Source organism: Rana temporaria, chromosome 13 (genome assembly GCF_905171775.1).
Source record: "Rana temporaria chromosome 13, aRanTem1.1, whole genome shotgun sequence".
NCBI classification, from domain to species: domain Eukaryota; kingdom Metazoa; phylum Chordata; class Amphibia; order Anura; family Ranidae; genus Rana; species Rana temporaria.
Window position 1 is genome coordinate 58,817,257 of NC_053501.1, and position 19,332 is coordinate 58,836,588.

The 19,332-nt window shown below is 39.8% G+C and overlaps 1 protein-coding gene across 4 annotated transcripts in view; it reads left to right on the forward strand.

Annotated features, from left to right (window-relative positions):
* Window positions 1-19,332, forward strand: part of MEIS2 (Meis homeobox 2) — a 185,612-nt gene that overhangs the window by 23,026 nt on the left and 143,254 nt on the right. For all 4 annotated transcript variants that reach the window (XM_040333766.1, XM_040333767.1, XM_040333764.1 and 1 more), the window contains exon 7: window positions 6,232-6,346. In XM_040333766.1, the coding sequence (XP_040189700.1) occupies window positions 6,232-6,346 (115 nt within the window). The remainder of the gene's footprint in view (window positions 1-6,231; window positions 6,347-19,332) is intronic.

The window sequence follows — 19,332 nt, forward strand, 5'->3', positions numbered from 1 at the left end:
TGTTTACTTAAACTGTATCATCTGTGATTTATAAATGCATTTTCTTGGATTTTGAATGTCATAAAGTATATGCCATTATCCCTGTTTTCTTTCTGTAGGGGGGAAGAGTCACAGCTCTATGCTGTTGTCACTGCACAGAATAATTAACCTATATTTGCTCATTTGTTGTCTCTGTATGTATAGGGGATTATTCTGTGCTCACCCATCCCCCACGACTTTTGTACTGGGAGATAGCCCACTTGGTCCTCCCTGTGTTGAAGGGGTCTCATTGTGCGTTATCTTATTTTGTTATTGTTTTGATGACAAAGCATCTCCTAGGCTTTTTCCAGTACAGTTTTTAATGGCGAGTTGCCAGTTTTCTAGCCCAGTATCAAACCATGCTAGTCAATAACTCTGTATCCCCAATTGCTATTTCATAGCAAAAGCAAAGGGTTAATTTCAGCTGCAACTCTTATTAGAATGTTTTATAACAAAGTACGAAATCAGCAGGAACCCCAACAACCAATCAGATATTAATTGTCAATCTACCCCTTCTAAGCACAGACTGCTCATCGACATATGGTATAGAGTTTGGCCATTGCCCAATACCCTTCTATGGGGACAAGAATTGATTAAAATGGATTTTCCAGAAAATTGCTATGGTTTAATGGAGGTACGGCTTGCCTTATAAATACCTGCTCAGTGCATAAAAATGGACACAAAACATACTTAGCGGTTTGTGTTGTGGTGCTTCTACAAATCTATAGAGTGCCAACAATCACTTGATGTGTCTGGGTACGGTCTTACTGCACAGCACTGTTCTTTGTGCTCTGTGTCTGAAATTTCCCATATGATTTTTCAACTCTTGCTTTGCAATAAGCTTCCAATAAAATTTAGAAAGAGCATCATCACGTATCCAAGGACCAGGCCGGGTCATTTCAGCAGGGAAAACTTGTTATTACTGTACTTTTAGGCGCTTTGTTGCCTTTTACTTTATTGTCCAGTCTTGCTGTATGCTACCTTCCTCTGTCCAGTAGTTATTAATACACAAGTCCTTAACAAAGTCTTCAAAGCAGCTAATATTTATCTGCACACTGCCAGTGGTGTAATTATTTACCTTCATTTTCCAGAAGTAGATGTCATACTTATCATGGAGTTTTGTGGCCTATTTGCTGGCATTATTAGGGGAGTGTAGGACTGCAGTCACACTGGGTGGGAGCTGGGCCTCGGGTTGTTACAGTGTATTAATTAGACTGGGTTATTAGCGCATGCAGGTGACAAGTAAGGCAGCTGTTTCAAGTGTTTTAGGAATGTGTCTACCTTGCTTTCCAGCTACACAATTCATTATCTAGTATGGGTCCTTCTTGTATCCTCCAACATAAAAAAAAGAAAAATACAATTGAATGATTTACAGTTTGATTGCATTTTTTTTTCTCTTGAATGGTGTATAAATTATAGGATATAGTTAGTTCTTACGGCTGAAACATTAACAGTAATTAATACAAAGTAGAAGATATTTGGAGTTTTGATATATTGTTGGTAAGGAAAAACACAAAGGCAGTTTGTATTTGTGTGTCCTAAAGAAAATTACGTATGTCTGAAATGCTAATGAATTACATTTTTGCACTAAACACTGATTTATGAAATTCACCAAAACTTGTACAAGTTGAAGGATTTGATCAAGACAGTGTGACTATTGTGCCAAATGTTAAAAAAAATCCCACAAAAGTCTGTGCCAAAAATTTTTTTTTTTTTTTTTTAAAACAAGCTTGTCAATATTTGGCAACAAGATATTTATATTGCAACATATTAGTTTATGTGAAATGCAATTCACCACAATCAGATGTGCCGTGTGACACATTGCATTCCTCTACAACCACCAAATATTGTTTATCTGGCTGTATTTACCATGGGAGCATTACAGGCCTGCATAGGCCTTCATAGGGAAGCATCATTTTAATTTTAACCTTAGCATTTATCAAGCTCCCTATCTTCATTTAGGTTCATTGTTCTTTAATAAACACAACAGAGAATAGATGGGAGGGAACAAGCATGTAGCAAATCCCAGTCAGAATTGGCTTTCAATGTTATGCCCCCAGTGATTCCATGCTGTCATCTTTATTCAGTTTGCCTTGTATAATATATATATAAGTGTACTGTTAGTTCAGCTTAAGATGAATTACTTATCATTTCATCTTAATAGGTTTACATTACAGTGAAATGTGACAGGATATGCTTAAAAGGGTTGACAATCAATAACCCCCCCCCCCCCCATAAACAAATGTTGGTGCTCTAGGTGGCCCTGTTGTCACCACCTGGCTCAAAAAGATTTGTCTGAAAAGTCAAAGGAGACAGGTAGGAAGTCATCGGCCGAGCAGTGAATGCATCCTATCAGATGCTCTTGCAGTTCGAGTTTGCATGCAGCCATGGGTGCTGCAGCTTCCTGAATACAATAGCTGGCAGTGGAAATTGCTCCATCCATACTGTTTGGTTTGGGTGGAGGAATCTATTTGTTTTCTCTAATAGAGAAATCAATACATGGTTTAGACATTAATGGCTGTGTGTTGAGTTATTTTGAGGGGACAGCAAATTTACACTGTTATACAAGCTGTACACTCACTACTTTACATTGTAGCAAAGTGTCATTTATTTAGTGTTGTCACATGAAAAGATATAATAAAATATTTACAAAAATGTGAGGGGTGTACTCACTTTTGTGGGATACTGTATCTGTCTCAGGGTATGTTAGCTCACATTGCATAGTAGCTTCAATTTAGATTACATGCATATTTATATCATATAAAAAAACTCATGGCATTAACTAGTCTATTATAAGTTTTACTAATTTATATAACAGCATTGCCTTACACACCATGAAATCTTCATTCAAGTTTTCTGTGCTTAATTCTTAATAATTTCCTGTTTTTATAAGATTATATTTCCTTTACCAACATTTCTCTAAAAGGTGTGTTCTGTCTTGCGGTCCTAGTTCCAGTCTCTCCAGTAGATACTCATTTGGCTGTGCATATGAACAGCAGGGGATGTTGGCCCTCACACTGTGAAGTGAGGAAATTTACGTTTGAAACTTCCTCTAGGCTTGTCTTATCAGTCATTTCTGCAGTGCATAGTCATTTTAGATTGAAAGTTTCATAGTGTATGCTCAGTAGCGCTTTGCAACGAGGAATGTTAAATCTGAGAGATGAGCAGTTACTGTAAATCTGAAATTCCTTCTGTCAGCCCGAGTACAGCATCTGCCTTACTTTCTTCATCCCTATGACGTCATATGTTGAACAGCAGGAGTCACTGCCATCTGGCTAGCCCATTGCCAAATGGCCCTTGAGAGGCACTGCAAGGTCTATGTTGTAGCTAATGAGTTGTCTTAATATAGGCGCAAGACTTTTTAAAGCTGCCTGAACATGTACAAATCAGGCTGAGTAAAAACTTCTCCCTCTTGGTGGCGGACAGCCCAGTTTGGAACAGATTTGACCATTCACAGCTATGGATAAATCTGACAGATATTGGAGGTCCATACAGTTGCCACTTGCTGATATTGTGTAAAAGACAATAAATGTGATCATTTAGGAGCTGCTCATACACCAATGTCACCCATTTAAAAATTTAATCTTTCATCCCACCCAAAAAATATCTAGAGCAGATATTTATCAGGAGGGAAACCCGGTGGTTGTCCATATACTCAACAAGAGTGGACAGAGAAATTCTAAAAAAAGACTTCTGTAAAAAGAAAACAATACCTAAAACATAGGTGTGCGCAGCCTATTGCATTAGGGTGTGCACCCCAATGCCCAAACACACACTACCAATCGCTCACGGTGTTCATTTAGAAAGGGAAGGGGTCGATAAATTACATATTTATTGGCCCCTTCCCCACTCCTAAAACATCCCTGGAGCAACAGCCGATAGAAGAGGAGGGAAGCTGCCAACGCTGCAGGGGGAAACATGGGAGCCAGGGCAGTGGGGGAAATCTGTGATGCATAGGGTGATTAGGGTGTGCCTGGGCACACCTGGCACACCCTGTGTGCACACCTATGACCTGAAACAAGCCTTATGTAAAGAATTCCATAGATGTATTGCACATTTTAAGCTGCAGTCTTTATTTTTTTGCGACTTCATTACAAAGTCCTCTCTGCTGTCTACCATTTGTATTGTAGCTTACATATGTCCCACTTTCCTAATTCCTGCAGCCACTTCTGGTTTTCCCAGTTACTGCACAGGGACCTTCCAATCTGGATTATTAAAGCTGAATCCTAGGCAAGTTTTGCACAGGTCTGTCACAGCACAGCCAATAGTCGTTATTTCCTTTGCTGCAGTTAACTTTAGAGGAACCTCAGTCCCCTTGATAGTGGCTCAACCCCCCCCCCCCACCACCTGCTACGGGCACCACTTTTTGATTGTCTTGCACATGCGTAGATGTGCCAAATGGCTCTGTGTGACCTTCAGGACCTGGCAGAGCTCTGCCCCCTTTCACTGCATGCTTCTTGCGCACTTTCACACGGAAACCTGCATCTGCATAGATGTGCTCAAAGTCTCTGTTCTGGGTCCCAAAGCCCGGCAGAGCACTTCAGCACATCTGTGCACACGTGTGCAATGTCATTCTTGCCTAGAAGAGAAAGGAGGAAGTGCTGCCCTGCAGCACAAAAAAAATTAAAAAGCACTTATAAAAATAAAAATATCCAACTGTCATAGTTGAGGAGCCAGGTACACCCACATTGTCTTTCAGGAAAAAGGTCTGCTTTAACACTTATAGGCCTTGTCTTGTCCATAGCCTGTGATTGGACAGTGAAAGGAGAAGCAGCTGACTGATAAACTCATCTCTGATTGCCTCCTTGTGCTGCTTATCCCTCTCCAGATCTGAGTTCTTTTGTACAGGGTACTGTAAGAGGCTTTTGCCCTGCCCTTGCCATGTAGAGCATCATTAATTTGTGTCCTTTATGTCTGCCTATCCTTCTATCAGTTTAAACAAAAGTGGCATTACACTTTAAAGTATAACTAAAGGCAAACTTTTTTTTTTAGTTTTGGACAGAGTGCAGAGGGATTGGAATGCTTTTCAGTTGTTATTGCTGTCTATTTTTATTATTCACCATCTCTGTTTGTCCTGTTTACCATCATCATTGAAAGTGAACGTAAAAGAATATTAACATTTTTGGGTTGTCCCCAGAAAAGTAATAGAGGGGAAATCTTCCAATGGGGACACTAGTTGTGGTGACCTAGGGGACTCCAAGGGATTCCCTTAATTTTCAGGGACTGTTTAGCTATAAAGTTTTAACCCTTCCTTGCTCTACCCAAAATGAAAAAAAAAAAAAGGTTTTGCCCATATGTGTACTTTAAAATAGAAGTATGGATTTCTGTCCCCCGGTGCCTCTGCACTAAAAACCGAGCGATTGAACACCGTCGATCACTCGTTTTTTACAGATCCATGAGCAGAGAGCTGTAGACTGTCAGTCACAGTTCTCTGCTCATCTCCCTCCTTGCTCATTGGAGCGCTGAGGTGTTGAGGGGCGGTGCGGCCATCTCAGAGGCTGAGACAGGTGTCGGTCCAGGCACCTGTCAGATCCAGACTTCCATTGTCGGGATGACGTGGTGCCTGGACTGATTCCAGTGATGTCAGCAGAGAGCGGACTTTAGCCCGCTCTCTGCTGAAAACGGGTCACAGAAGTGCAAAACGAATTGCCCTCCTGTGATACATAGGAGAAGTCCAGCCAAATGGGCTCAGGCTGGACTTCTTCTTTAACAGGACAGAACAACATAAAGATTCTACTCTTTAGGAAAGCAGACTGCTCCATAAGTTTCTTTTGTTCAGAATAGCAGGGAGCAGTGTATGGTACAATGCAGGAAAGAGACTTGCATCTGCTTTATTCTACACTTTGGGGTTGATTTACTAAAAGCAAATAGACTTTGCACTTTGCACTTTGTGCAGTTGTACTCTGCAAGTGCAGTTACTCCAGAGCTTAATAAATGAGGTAAAGCTTCACTTTACAAAGAATACCCAATTACATGCAAAGGAAAACGTAAAAAAAAATACTCGCCTCTGGTTAGTACAACATACAATTACAGCTACTCTTCATAAATACAAATAAAAATAACACTGGATGGAATGAGAAGAATTTGTATTTCTATGTTGGTGTTTCCATGTGCTGAAGCAGGACTTTCTTGCTGAGGGGTCATCTTCATTACCTAACTTTCCTTTTCAATTTTTTTATGGCTGTCCTCTTTTCTGATCGGGGCTAACATCAGAATCCTGCCTCATGGCGAGATCACGATGATGCAGTATCCACACATTCTGCTGGAACGCCGGGACCCTCCAGTGGCGGCCATGCTTCACAAAGTGGGGACAACAGCAGTGAACAAGGTAGGACTCACTTTTAAATATGACGACTATTGTCCATAATACGTTCATTCGTATACCAGGAAAGTCATCTTACCTTCATTAGCAATTCAGCAACATACCAGAATTACACCTGACAGCTTGATTGTTGTTTCAAATACTTTTGTAGTGCTTGAGGAAAGTTTAGCCATAAAAATTTGTGTTAAAATGTGTCTATGAAATGTATATTTATAGAGAACAAGATACTGTAGTCTGACTTGGTTATAATGTTTTCTCTAACACCACAACATGTCAGAAGTTGTATCCCTACACAACCCCATATACCAAGAAGCAAAATTAGGTTCATATGTGTAACATCCGTGTGTTTGCTGTATTAGATATATTTAAGATGGCTGTGTCCTTTAGATGCATGGCTGTACAATCATGTAAATCCATTGATAAAGCTTTTGAGGTATGGGATTCAAACCCTTGTATAACACATGAATATTGTTCTAGTTGACATGCCTTGACTTTCAGAGTCAGGCCTCGTACACACGACCGAGTTTCTCGGCAAAAACCAGCAAGAAACTTGCTAGGTTTTTTTTTTTGCTGAGGAAACCGGTCGTGTGTACACCTTTCGACGAGGAAACTGTCGAGGATCTCGTCGAGCCAAAAAGAGAGCATGTCTTCTTTTTCCTCGACGGGAATGGGGAAATTTGGCTCGCCGAGATCCTCAAAAGCCTAACAAGGAACTCAACGAGCAAAACGATGTGTTTCGCCCGTCGAGTTTCTCGGTCGTGTGTACGAGGCTTCAGATGGCATTAGAAGCATGCTGCTAACAATCCCATTTGTTGGGTCTGTCTGGCAATGTTCTTGGTGCTGTAAATAATTTTACCTTCATTGTATTGCATTCCCTTTCATTTCCAGCATTAGAGTCTCTTTTGGTTGTTTAATAAAATAGACAGTCTGTAAGCTGCAATAACTAAAATACACACAAGTCTCTATATATAATTAATAGTGAATTTCAGGTTGTTTCTTCTAAGCTGACTAAGGGGCTGCATTCAGATGTCTGTGGCCTTTGTTTCGTAGAGTCTTGTGAAAAACAGCCATGTGCAGCAGCCTTTATCAATCAGCTAGATATAGAAGGCGATTCAATAAGGCATTTGTAACATATTTCTGGCAGTGTGGATGTAGTCCTTGTTCCAAGTTCATAAAACCCATTTTCATTGTTAGTACTGGTGTGAGCGACAAATTTATGTATTTCTTATTTGTCACACTTTTACTGTCTGCTGCAGATTTTGCGACAATTTTGGAAGTACCACTGTATTGGTAAACAGGAAAGTGGAGATAAAAAAGACCTCTTCCATGTTGGAATACATTGGGGTTGATTTACTAAATAGGCCGTGCACTTTGATTTTCGGCAAGTGAAATATCTCCTAAACAGTGCACGTTTATGAGATATTTCTACTACCTATAGGTAAGCCTTTTTCTAGGCTTACCTATAGGTAGAAGTCCAACAAGTGGTTTTACAACCACTTTAAAGCTTCACTTTGCAAAAAGTACCCAATCACGTTCAAAGAAAAAAAAAAATGCACATGATTGGATGATGGAAGTCAGCAGAGCTCAATTACTAAGCTCTGGAGCAACTGCTCTTGCAGAGTGCAACTGCACTTTGGAATGTGCAGTCTATTTGCCTTTAGTAAATCAACCCCATTGTGTTGCACATACAATTTTTAGGGGAGATTTACTAAAACCGGTGCACACAAAATCTGGTGCAGTTGTGCATAGTAACCAATCAGCTTCTAACTTCAGCTTGCTCGTTTAAGCTTTAATAATAAAACCTGGAAGCTGATTGGTTACTATGCACAACTGCACCAGATTCTGGGTGCACCAGCTTTAGTAAATCTCCCCCATCGTGTTGCATCTTTGAGACGATTCTGCAAAATAATTCTTTGCCATTTGTCGCACCACAGCGAGACAGATCTCTAATGAGTATCTACAACACTCTTTATGTGGAAGTTTTGCAGACTGTAGAAGGATGATTTCTGAAGGGTTGCTAGGCGTTACTTCATAACATGACTCTTTGTGTTATTTCATAAAGGCCTGTGTGTTCTATGGGGCTGCATGGATTGTGTGGAATGTGTTTGCTAGGTTGCTATATAGCTCTGTGTACATTGTGAACTTCTCAGTGATATAGTGAAGTGTATGGAAACTGTCCACTCAGTCCGACTACACCATTGGCTGTGTTGTGTGTGTGGAACTTCCCATCAGTGTGTTGTCTGCCATCTCTCAGGCCCTAAATGCTACACAAGCTTTTTGTACACAGGATAAAGTTGTGGGCCTCCTGCCTTTAGCATCATACATAGAGGATTTTACTAGCAAACTGTGAGAAGAAACAAGTTAGAAATGTATGTCAGTGATCCCTTCACTAGGAATATTGTCCATTGCATTCATTCTTTGCAGCCATTGTATGGTTTACCTTTTATTTTGCTGATACTTATTGGACTCTATCATACAATATACAGTTTTATATCATATTAGAAGCATATTTATATTGCAGAAAGCAGTTCAACTTCAATAACTATGTTTTAACGGTTGTATTAAACTTTTCTTAAACAACAAGGAGGTAAAAGTGTAATACACAATAGATCATTTTATTTCCAGCCTTTGCACTCCCCGCTTTACTGCACTCTTTCTATACAGTGCAAAGTAAGTCATTACCTACAGTAAAACCTTGGTTTGAGAGTAACTTGGTTTGAGAGCGTTTTGCAAGACAAGCAAAATGTTTTAATACATTTTGCCTTGATATACAAGCGATGTCTTGATAAAAGAGTAGCGTCATGTCACAACTGAGTATAAAAAAGAAGAGAGGAGCCTCTAAAGTCTCGTACACACGACCGAGGAACTCGACGGGTGAAACACATCGTTTTCCTCGTCAAGATCCTTGTTCGGCTGTCGAGGAACTTGACAAGGCAAGTTTCTCCATTCCCATCGAGGAAATAGAGAACATGCTCTCTTTTTGGCTCGACGGGATCCTCAACAGTTTCCTCGTCGAAAAGTGTACACACGACCGGTTTCCTCTGCAAAAAAAAAATCCCAGCAAGTTTCTTGCTGGTTTTTGCAGAGAAACTCGGTCGTGTGTACGAGGCCTAAGTGTAGCAATATGGTTACATTTAATGAAGGTACAACATTTGGTAATTTATTGCTACACTCAGAGGTGCCTCTCTTGTCTTTTGGATCCTGTAAAAAATGCTTTGATATACAAGTGCTTTGGATTACAAGCATGTTTCTGGAACTAATTATGCTTGCAAACCAAGGTTTTACTGTATTAGAATTCTTTGGTATTGAAATATCTCCAGTAGTCTGGACTATAAATAGTTATTACACATTATCGCATTTTGCACATTATTGCAGTTTTTACCACATAGAATTAGTAGAGTCACCTTTATTAATAGGCCATTTCCCATAACAACCAATCAGGTGTTTATTTTTATTTTTAATTTTAATCTTGGAAAATGACAAGCGGAAATAGCTTGGTTATTCTAAACAATACTTGCAATGTTTAATCAATCAAAGTTTAGGAAAGTTACAGGAGAGGTTGGGCAATTTTGTACTAATCTGTACCAAAAGCAAGCTTTCAAGCTATGAAATGCTGTCAGCCTGTAGCTCATGTAGTGCTGCTTAGACTAGCAGTGAAGTATAAGAATTCCGTATGATGGACATGCGGATGGTGGGAAGGGGAGGTGGTGGCGATGGAATTCTTTACCCTCAGGAACAGGTTTTGCTAAACTGCCCAGAGGGTTCACACACAGATCACACACCGGATTCCAGCACATTATTCACACGCCAGTGCTGCAAGCTCTTTATTTGTGTTATTATTCCGTTAAATATTTGTTGTAACCATGTACAAACTCCACTTACAGTCACTTGTCTGTGAGAGGCCCCAGATCGTCATCTATTATAAGCACAAGTCAGCTGTGCAGCTCTTGCCTTTAGGCAGTGATTACACTCTCGCCGTATTTATGTTATTCTACATAAAAATAAATGTTCAGGAAAATCAGTGGAATTGGTGACTATTCAAGTAATCTTTGTTCCTAGACACATAAATATTTAGAGAATGTGATAGCAGACAAGACATCTTGGAGTTTATTTTCTAAAACTAGAGAGTGCAAAATCTGGTGCAGCTCTGCTTTCAAAGCAGCTTCCATGTTTTTTTGTCAAAGCTTAATTGAACAAGCAGAAGATAGAAGCTGATTGGCTACCATATTTTTCACTCTTAAGTTTTAGTAAATAAACCCCCTCGATTTGAAGTTTACTAGTTGGAACTAGTTGCTTGTAGATAGGTTGAACTTTTGCCAGTTGTGATATTAACCAAAAATACTCTGATGCTTGGAGTTATCAGTGTGCACTAGAAGTTGAGCTCGCAATGCTGACCAAATGCAATTTTTTTGCATAGCAAAAGGAGAAGTCCAGTCTGAGCTCGTTTGGCTGGGCTTCTCCTATTCATTTTGCCTGGACTGACATCTGTCTCAGCCTCTCAGCGAGTCGCTGAGTGCCTAAGACGGCTGCTCCCTGCCCCTCCACAGCTCAGTACTTCAGTCAGGGGGCAGAGCAGAGAGCTGCTGACTGACAGGCAGTAGCTCTCTGCTCGGGGAGCTGAGAGAACCGAGCCATCAGTGATGTTCAATGGCTCAGTTCTCAGTGCAGAGGAATGCCGGGGGATGGATGCAGCATCAGCCTGATTCTGCATCTACCTAGGTAAGTATGATGGGTTAATAAAAAAACAAAAACATACTTTTCTTTTAATGAGCCAATAAGACATAAGGAAAATCCATAATAACAGCAAAGTTGACGTGTTTCAACCCTACTTCGACTAAGGCTAACAGTGGGGCTGAAACGCGTCAACAAGCTGTTATTATAGATTCTCTTTGTGTCTTATTGGATCGTTATTAAAGTTTCTATGGATTTTATTCAAGTTGTTTTAAGCTGTCAGATTTTACTTCTTCATTATTGCAGGAAGTTCCTGTTTTACAATGAATTACTGTACAGATCTGAAAAATTACAGATTTAAGTAAGAATTTACATACCTACCATATGTACCAAGAAAAAATTAGGTTATTCCCGAGTTCAGCTTTAAGCATTGCTTACAACAGCCATCAATGTTTCGATGTTTAGTTTATGTGTGAATTGTGCATAATGCAGATTCTCTAGAGCGGTTTTATTCCAACCAGGGTTCTGTGAAACCCTAGGGGACCCCCAGAGGTTGTTAGGAGTTCCTAGAGCAATGAGCAATTTCTGCCTCTCATATAAGTTCCTACTGGTACCATTGATCTTTTTAGCTATCTGTAAGGGGGGATTTGTCCTAATGACCACAAGTGTAAGGATCATTCTTCCCACTGATCATCACACTAATGTACTAAGCGTTTTCTTGAAAGTGGGAAGTTTGTTTAAGGCCACATACACACGATCAGTTCTCATCGGTTAACCGATGAAGCTGACTGATGGTCTGATGTGCCTACACACCATCAGTTAAAAAAAACTATTGAGTCCAACGCGGTGACGTAAAACACAACGACGTGCATAGAAAAATTAAGTTCAATGATTCCAAGCATGAGTCGACTTGATTCTGAGCATGCGCTGGTTTTTAACCGATGCTTTTGCATACTAACCGTTGGTTTTGACCTATCGGTTAGGCGTCCATCGGTTCAATTTTAAAGCAAGTTCTAACATTTTTGACCGAAGGATAACTGACCCACACACCATCGGTTTGGACCGATGAAACGGTCCTTCAGTCCGTTTCCATCGGTTTTGACTGACCGTGTGTACGCGGCCTAAGGGTTCTTCTGTGTTTAATAGTTTAAGAAAAGCTGCTCTAGTGATAGAGAGCCTATGGGGTTTATTTACTAAAACTGGAGAGTGCAAAATCTGGTGCAGCTCTGCAGAGAGACCAATCAGCTTCCATTTTTTTTTTTTTTTTTTATGTCAAAGCTTAATTAAACAAGCTGATGTTAGAAGCTGATTGGCTACCATGTACAGCTTCCCTCCCAGATTTTGCACTCTCCAGTTTAAGTAAATCAATCCCTCTGTCTACTTGTGGCACACATTGGAGTAATGAGGGCTTCTCCATCAAGCACAGTGAAGGGTTAACCCATGTCACAGCAGTAGGAGAAGCCCCCATTTGGGCATAGACTGAATTCCAAGACAGGCTGGGACAGCAACTGTAGAGTGCTGGAATCACAGGCACCCCTTCATTGCTGAACCCAGAACTATTACTTAAGTGCAAACAGCTGTCTCTTTGTATACGTTCCATCTCACACTGTGAGCAAAATCTGTGTTGCTCTGTTGAGAAAACCAGACTTCAGTTTTCATTGTTACATAATATTCTGCCTCATAGGAGATGTATTAAATAGTGCATTCATTTTTTTTTTGGAAGGCCAAAATAATATTATTTTATCATAGAAACCAAAATGATTGCTGTCGTTTCACATGGAGTAGAAAAGAAGAAATCAAACCAGTCTGGAGTCAGGCAAGCTGGAATATTCAGTTTCTGTAGCAATTGATTCTATTTGTAAGATCCATTTATTTATTTACATCTGGAAAGCTGATGATATGATCAGTGCCTGTTTCCCTGAAGGCGACATGCATCTTACTTTGACAGATGTTTGACACTGCAAGCACGTGGTAAGATCAGTGTTTGCGGTAACTCTTCCAAATGGACACGTGTGAATTAAACGATTGAAGCTTCATAGGTTTTACATTTAAAATAATGTTTTTAGAAAATGAACATGGATCTTCTTCATCAAAAAAAAAAAAAAAAAAATATATATATATATATATATATATATATATATATATATATATATATATATATATATTTGTATTGTATTATTATTTTCTTCATGAAAACAATGATACATGTTTTTCATTATTAGCCCTTTGCATTGTAGAGGGTGTGCACATGTCTAGAATTGGCTTCATGCAAATGTCAGGCCAAATAATAAGCTGGCACTCAGATTTGTTGCTTATAAACAGTTATACTACTGCTCAGTTTACAGATTGGCATCTGGAATATTGCGATGATTAAAAACTGATGTGGTATAGTTAGATCTTATCACCTGGGAATAAAACACACTATAAAATAAACACAGCAAAACTGTTTCCACCATATATATATATATGATGCTTCTGTCTGCGGGACAATAACATTTAAAATATTATAGCTGGATGTTGTCTAGTTATCTTGCCTGACTGCTAAGTTACTTTATTTATGTATGCATATTGTAGAGGACCTTTTGACTGGATATTAGGGCAGGCTGAGGCAGTAAAGATAGCCGACCCTCCCTCCTGGTGTAGGTGCAAATTCTGTGGCAATGTCCTGGCCACAGTTGTTTGCAGACGGGATTGGCAGCTTCCTTTAGGGTTTTAGTCTAAACCTAAGTTCTCACCGAACCCAAGTTCATCCCTTGTTGTCACCAAAAGAAGAAGTGAGTGTAAATGTTTGAATGGGGGCCCTGGTTCCAGTGACAACTGTCTAACAGGGGAATTAATCTCACTTTGTAAAGATTTCCTCTCACTTTATATTGAATCGCTGGGACAGAAAGTGAAGGGAAATCTCCCAAGTGGCACATAGCAAATATAAACTGACATGATTTTAACCATTCCACAGCTAAAAAAAATGTTGACTATGTCAATTAATGATACACTATCATTAATTACATACGGGTCTATTACAGAACTCTATACATACAGTTGATCAGTGGAATGATATATTCTTGCAAGTATACATAAACACCTTCTCTTTTCCATAGTCAGTGTTATTTCTTACTGTCCTATAACATTATAACCCTGCAGTAACCTTTTTCTTTTCTTATTTTTAACGATTTGTTTAAATGTGCCTTTAAACTATAAAATGCAAATGCTGCTAGCGGAATGAAACATTCTCTAATTCTATATGTTAAGTTACTTGGAAACCCCGGTGTTGTGAAAACACATCCTTTTCACTCTGCCTTTTTTCCCTCTTTGTGGAAGAAGAATTCTCTTGACGCCTGTTAGACCTTAATTTAAAGGTATAATTAAACTTGAATGTAGCCTCATAAACAAAAGATAAACAATAAAGCAGCCACATTCCCTGCTGCTTCATAGCTTTGTCAGCCAGCTGTTTTTGGCCTAGTGATTTTTGCTCTGTGCGCTGTGGAGTGCTCAGTTCCATGGACACAGGTCAGGGGAGCTGCGTTCCTGCACACAGCACTTTCACAAGCTGTTTTCATCACTTGAGATTATTAAATTCCTGTGAATGTAAAGGATGCGGCCTGGCAGGGAATCGTCATCAGCCTAACACGAGATTTCAACATGATATTTCTGGCTTAATTGGTCATTTTCTTTTGTTTTGTTTGTAAAAGTTGTGTGTTGGGCGGAGGGGAGAATACTAATGATATTAAAAATAAAGTGTTCCTTGACCCTGAAAATGACTAGTAGATAACAACATAATAGGCGGTTCAGTACAATCCTAGTCCTGTACAGGTTTTCGTTCTCCTCTAGGGCTTGCACAAGCCAGCCTATTATTTAACTACTTCAGTATTTCAGTTTTTAAAAAGCTGCCTCCTTTTTATTAGGAATTTCCAAAGATCCCTTACAGCTGAGCTGATTTCAAAATACTGTCAGAGGACCACAAGACTCCGGACATGTTTAATACCTTAACCGCTTCAGCCCCGGACCACTTTGGTGGTCAAAGACCAGACCCCTTTTTGCGATTCGGCACTGCGTTGCTTTAACTGATAGTTGCATGCTCATGCGACGTGGCTCCCAAACAAAATTTACGTCCTTTTTTTCCCACAAATAGAGCTTTCTTTTGGTGGTATTTGATCACCTCTGCGATTTAAAATTTTTGCGCTATAAACAAAAAAATCGTGACAATTTTGAAAAAAATGCAATATTTTTTACTTTTTGCTATAATAAATATCCCCCAAAAATATATAAAAAACATTTGTTTCCACAGTTTAGGCCAATACGTATTCTTCTACATATTTTTGGTAAAAAAATCACAATAAGCATTTACTGAATGGTTAGTGCAAAAGTTATAGCGTCTACAAAATAGGGAATTTTTATTAATATATATTTTTTTTACTAGTTATGGCATTGATCAGTGATTTTTATCGGGACTGCGACATTATGGCGGACACATCAGACACTTTTGACACCATTTTGGGACCATTGTCATTTTTACGGTGAACAGTGCTATAAAAATGCACTAATTACTGTAAAAATGTCACTGGCAGTGAAGGGGTTAACCACTAGGTGGCGCTGCAGGGGTTAAGTGTTCCCTAGGAGGTGATTCTTACTGTTAGGGGGCGTGGCTACACGTGAAACGTCACTGATGACCGTTCCCGAGATTATAACAGTTGACTGTCTTGTGCAGAAATTAAGAAATTGCCTGGCATAGTTGGTTTGTACAGAAAACCAGGGTAATTTTTGGGAGTAAAATATCTAAAGCCAAACTCCAAGAAGACAATGCAATCTTAAATTTGTTATGTCGTCATCAAAACAATGAGGCATATTTTAAAGATATTGCTAGAATAAAAGCTGTTTTTCTAGTGGTTTCCCATATTCTTCCTCACACCAGAGTTGTAAGTGAGGCCTCTTTTTTTATTGCATACTGCTTTGAAGGAAGATGCTGCCAGTCACTGGAAGCTTGCTAACAGGCGGTAGGAGCCGGAGGTCCATCTTTATCAGTGCACAGCTGCTGCATTATTGCCCAATCAGCAGGGTGAGGGTGTGAGTAGGCGACCAATCAACATTCATTCTCTATAATAAAGAAAAGTGAGCTCACCCACTTGTCTGTGCATTAAAACAGTTCATATATACAATAAAAATAGTAAAAAACAATCAGCGCAGAAATAAACACCCCCTTTTAAAAGATGTAAGCTGGACACTAAAGATTTTTCACAAAAGAGAAAGTATAAATAGTAGAAAAGTGCAGCGCAATGTAAATAAAAACAAAAAATATGTAATACTCTTTCTGGACTTTATGTTATTACATATTTTTTGTTTTTATTTACATTGCGCTGCACTTTTGTACTATTTATAGTTCATATATACAGGCAGTCCCCTGGTTACAAACAAGATAGGTCCTGTAAGTTTGTTCTTAAAGGAGTTGTAAGGGCAGAAGGTTTTTTATCATAAAAAACGTTCTGTATGTAGCAGCCACCCCAGCACCCCCTAATTACTTACATGAGCCCCATCTCTCTCCAGTGATGTCCACAAATGTCTAAGTCATCCGGGACACGCCTCCTGATTGGCTGATTGGCTTTCGTGGCTGTCAATCAAAGTCAGTCAGCCAATCAGATGAGAGTGGGGTGGGTCTGGGTCGGGAAACACGGAGCTATGACTCAGCTTGGGTGCCCTCAAAGAAAGCCTTTTGACTTCACAGCCGGTTCCCTACTGTACATGCACAAAGCACACTGTGCTTTATAATTGGCCCGGTGGCGGGGGAAGGAGGAGGGGCTGAAGTTCCGAGGGAGGGGACCCCTGTCAAAAACAGGTACCCGTTCCCACCCTCCCCCCTGAAAGGTGCCGAATGTGGTACCAGAGGGGGTGAGGAAGCAGATCAGTGAAAGTTCCACTTTTGGGTGGAAAACCTTGCTTTAAGTTGAATTTGTATGTAAGTTGGAACAGGTAAATTTTTTAAGTATAATTGCAGCCAAAAAGGTATTTGGATAGCATAGGAAAGGGTTATCACACCTGTAACATTTGTTTTGCTGTCTGTGCCCCTGTTCAGAAGATTTCAGCTCACGTTTTGTCCCTGTGACTGTTGGATTTTTTAAGATTTTGAGTAGTTCTGGAAACAAGGATTGGTGATAAAGCTTCAGTGGAGACATTTTTTTCCCATAATAATTCTTACAGGAATTAATTTCTCTTCCTAGGGGTAGATTTCCTCTCATGTCCCGTTGTCTCCCTCCATTTGTAAGACCGGGGACTGTTGGCAGCTATACTTTTTGGCTTACAGTTTTCCCCATCAATATTAGGAATGTAATGGTATTTATTAACATTTAAATTGTGGTGTATATTTCTTGCTAGCTAATAGGGATACACAAACATTTAATCCAACTGTTTTTAAACGCTAGAGAAAAGTAAACTGTTTGGGTTGCCCGCAATTAGCAATCAAGGCTTGGTAATCATTCAGGAACTTACACTAACATGAAATCTAATTGATTGGCTTCTCTTTCAGTTCATATTATACCTGCTATGTGGATTGTAATACCATGCGCTGTGCTGTACTATCATGTACAAAACTTGGACAAAACTTTTCTCTTTTGCAAGACTTTGGCCTCCTCTACAATATATGACCATGATGTGTGCTTAAAATACTATACTATAAAAGAAGCTCCCTTATACTCTGACCTACTGCAGTACTGACTTGTGTTTCTGTATACATATACCTTAAAGTGGAGGTTCCCCCATAAAAAAAATTTTTACCTTAGATTGATGCTCATTTTGTCTAGGGGAATCGGCTATTTTTTTTTTAAAACAAAGCCGTACTTATCGTTTTAGTGAGCGATCTTCTCCGCCTCTTCCGGGTATGGTCTTCGGGTCTGGGCGTTCCTTCTTGATTGACAGGCTTCCGACAGGCTTCCGACGGTCGCATCTATCGCGTCACGATTTTCCGAAAGTAGCCGAATGTCGGTGCACAGGCGCCGTATAGAGCCGCACCGACGTTCGGCTTCTTTCGGCATCTCGTGACTTGCTGTATGTGTCAGTCGGATGCCTGTCAATCAATTAGGAACGCCCAGCACCGACCATCATACCCGGAAGCGGCGGTGAGAACACATATAGGAAACGGTATGTACGGACGTATTTTTAAAAAAAAACAGCCCATTCTAATTGTCATTAATCTCATAAATGCAATGTTAAAAGTTTATTTTTAGGAGAACCTCCACTTTAAAGCCGGTTCACACTACTGCGACATGGTGGGCGACTTGTGTCGTGCCAAGTCGCGCGACATGACAAATTACATGGAAGTGAATGAGAGCCGTCTTAATGCACACTACTGAAGTCACTCTGACTTCAGAAAAGGTTCTTATACTACTTCAAGGTGACTTCTAGGCGACTTGTACCCATTGATTTCAATGGAAGTCGCCTCCAAGTCGGATCCCCTGTCTTAACTGAAGCAACTTTACAGGGACTAGTTTTCTCAGGCAAACCCCTCCCACAGAGCTGATTACTGTTTGATTGGCCATTGGCAAAGTCGCCTGTCCTGAAGGCGACTTGAAGTCGCATTGTAAGTCGCCCCAAGTCGTGCTGAAGTCGCGCTGAAGTCGTTTTGCAAAGTCGTGCCCAGAATCGTGTTGCCCCTGTGTAAACCGGCTCTGACGTACTGTATGTCATTTTTATATACATGTTTGAAAAAGTACCGTTGTGTATTTTTGTACTTTATATAAAAATCTATATTCAGGCCACATTTAGATGGCTTGTTGTCCATGTGAACAAGGCCCTCCTCCTTATACTTTCTGTTCTGTTATTTTTAAGGGAATTCACAGTAAATAAAAAACATATTGCAACTTGGAGTTAAACAGCTATACAATTTCTATTGTTATTTGTCCTATGATAACTCCTATATTCAACAAACTTAATGGGAAGGTTTCATTGACCTATCAAAAAGTGGTCCTCAATGTACAGGTTGCTTCCAGGCATCTTGCCTGAGGTCTACTTTTGTTTTTGTGAAATGTAACAAATTTTTAAAGCAATGAATTAAAGACTTTTTTTGAACAAGAAAGCAGACCTTTTTTTGATAACAGTCGCCTGCACCAAGTTTATTTTTGGATGCTTGCTGTCTTTTACTATATATTATGGCCAAAGATTGTATCCTTGTGCAGCAGTAAAGGATGTTGCTGTGTATCTGCACTTATAAAAAAGGAATAGTTGTTTCAGAATTCTCCTGCCTCCTTTCACATCAGGGATTACACAAAGACAAAGTGGCTTCCCAGATCCAACTATGTACAGAAAAGATATGATTATGGAATCCCTCACTGAATGCT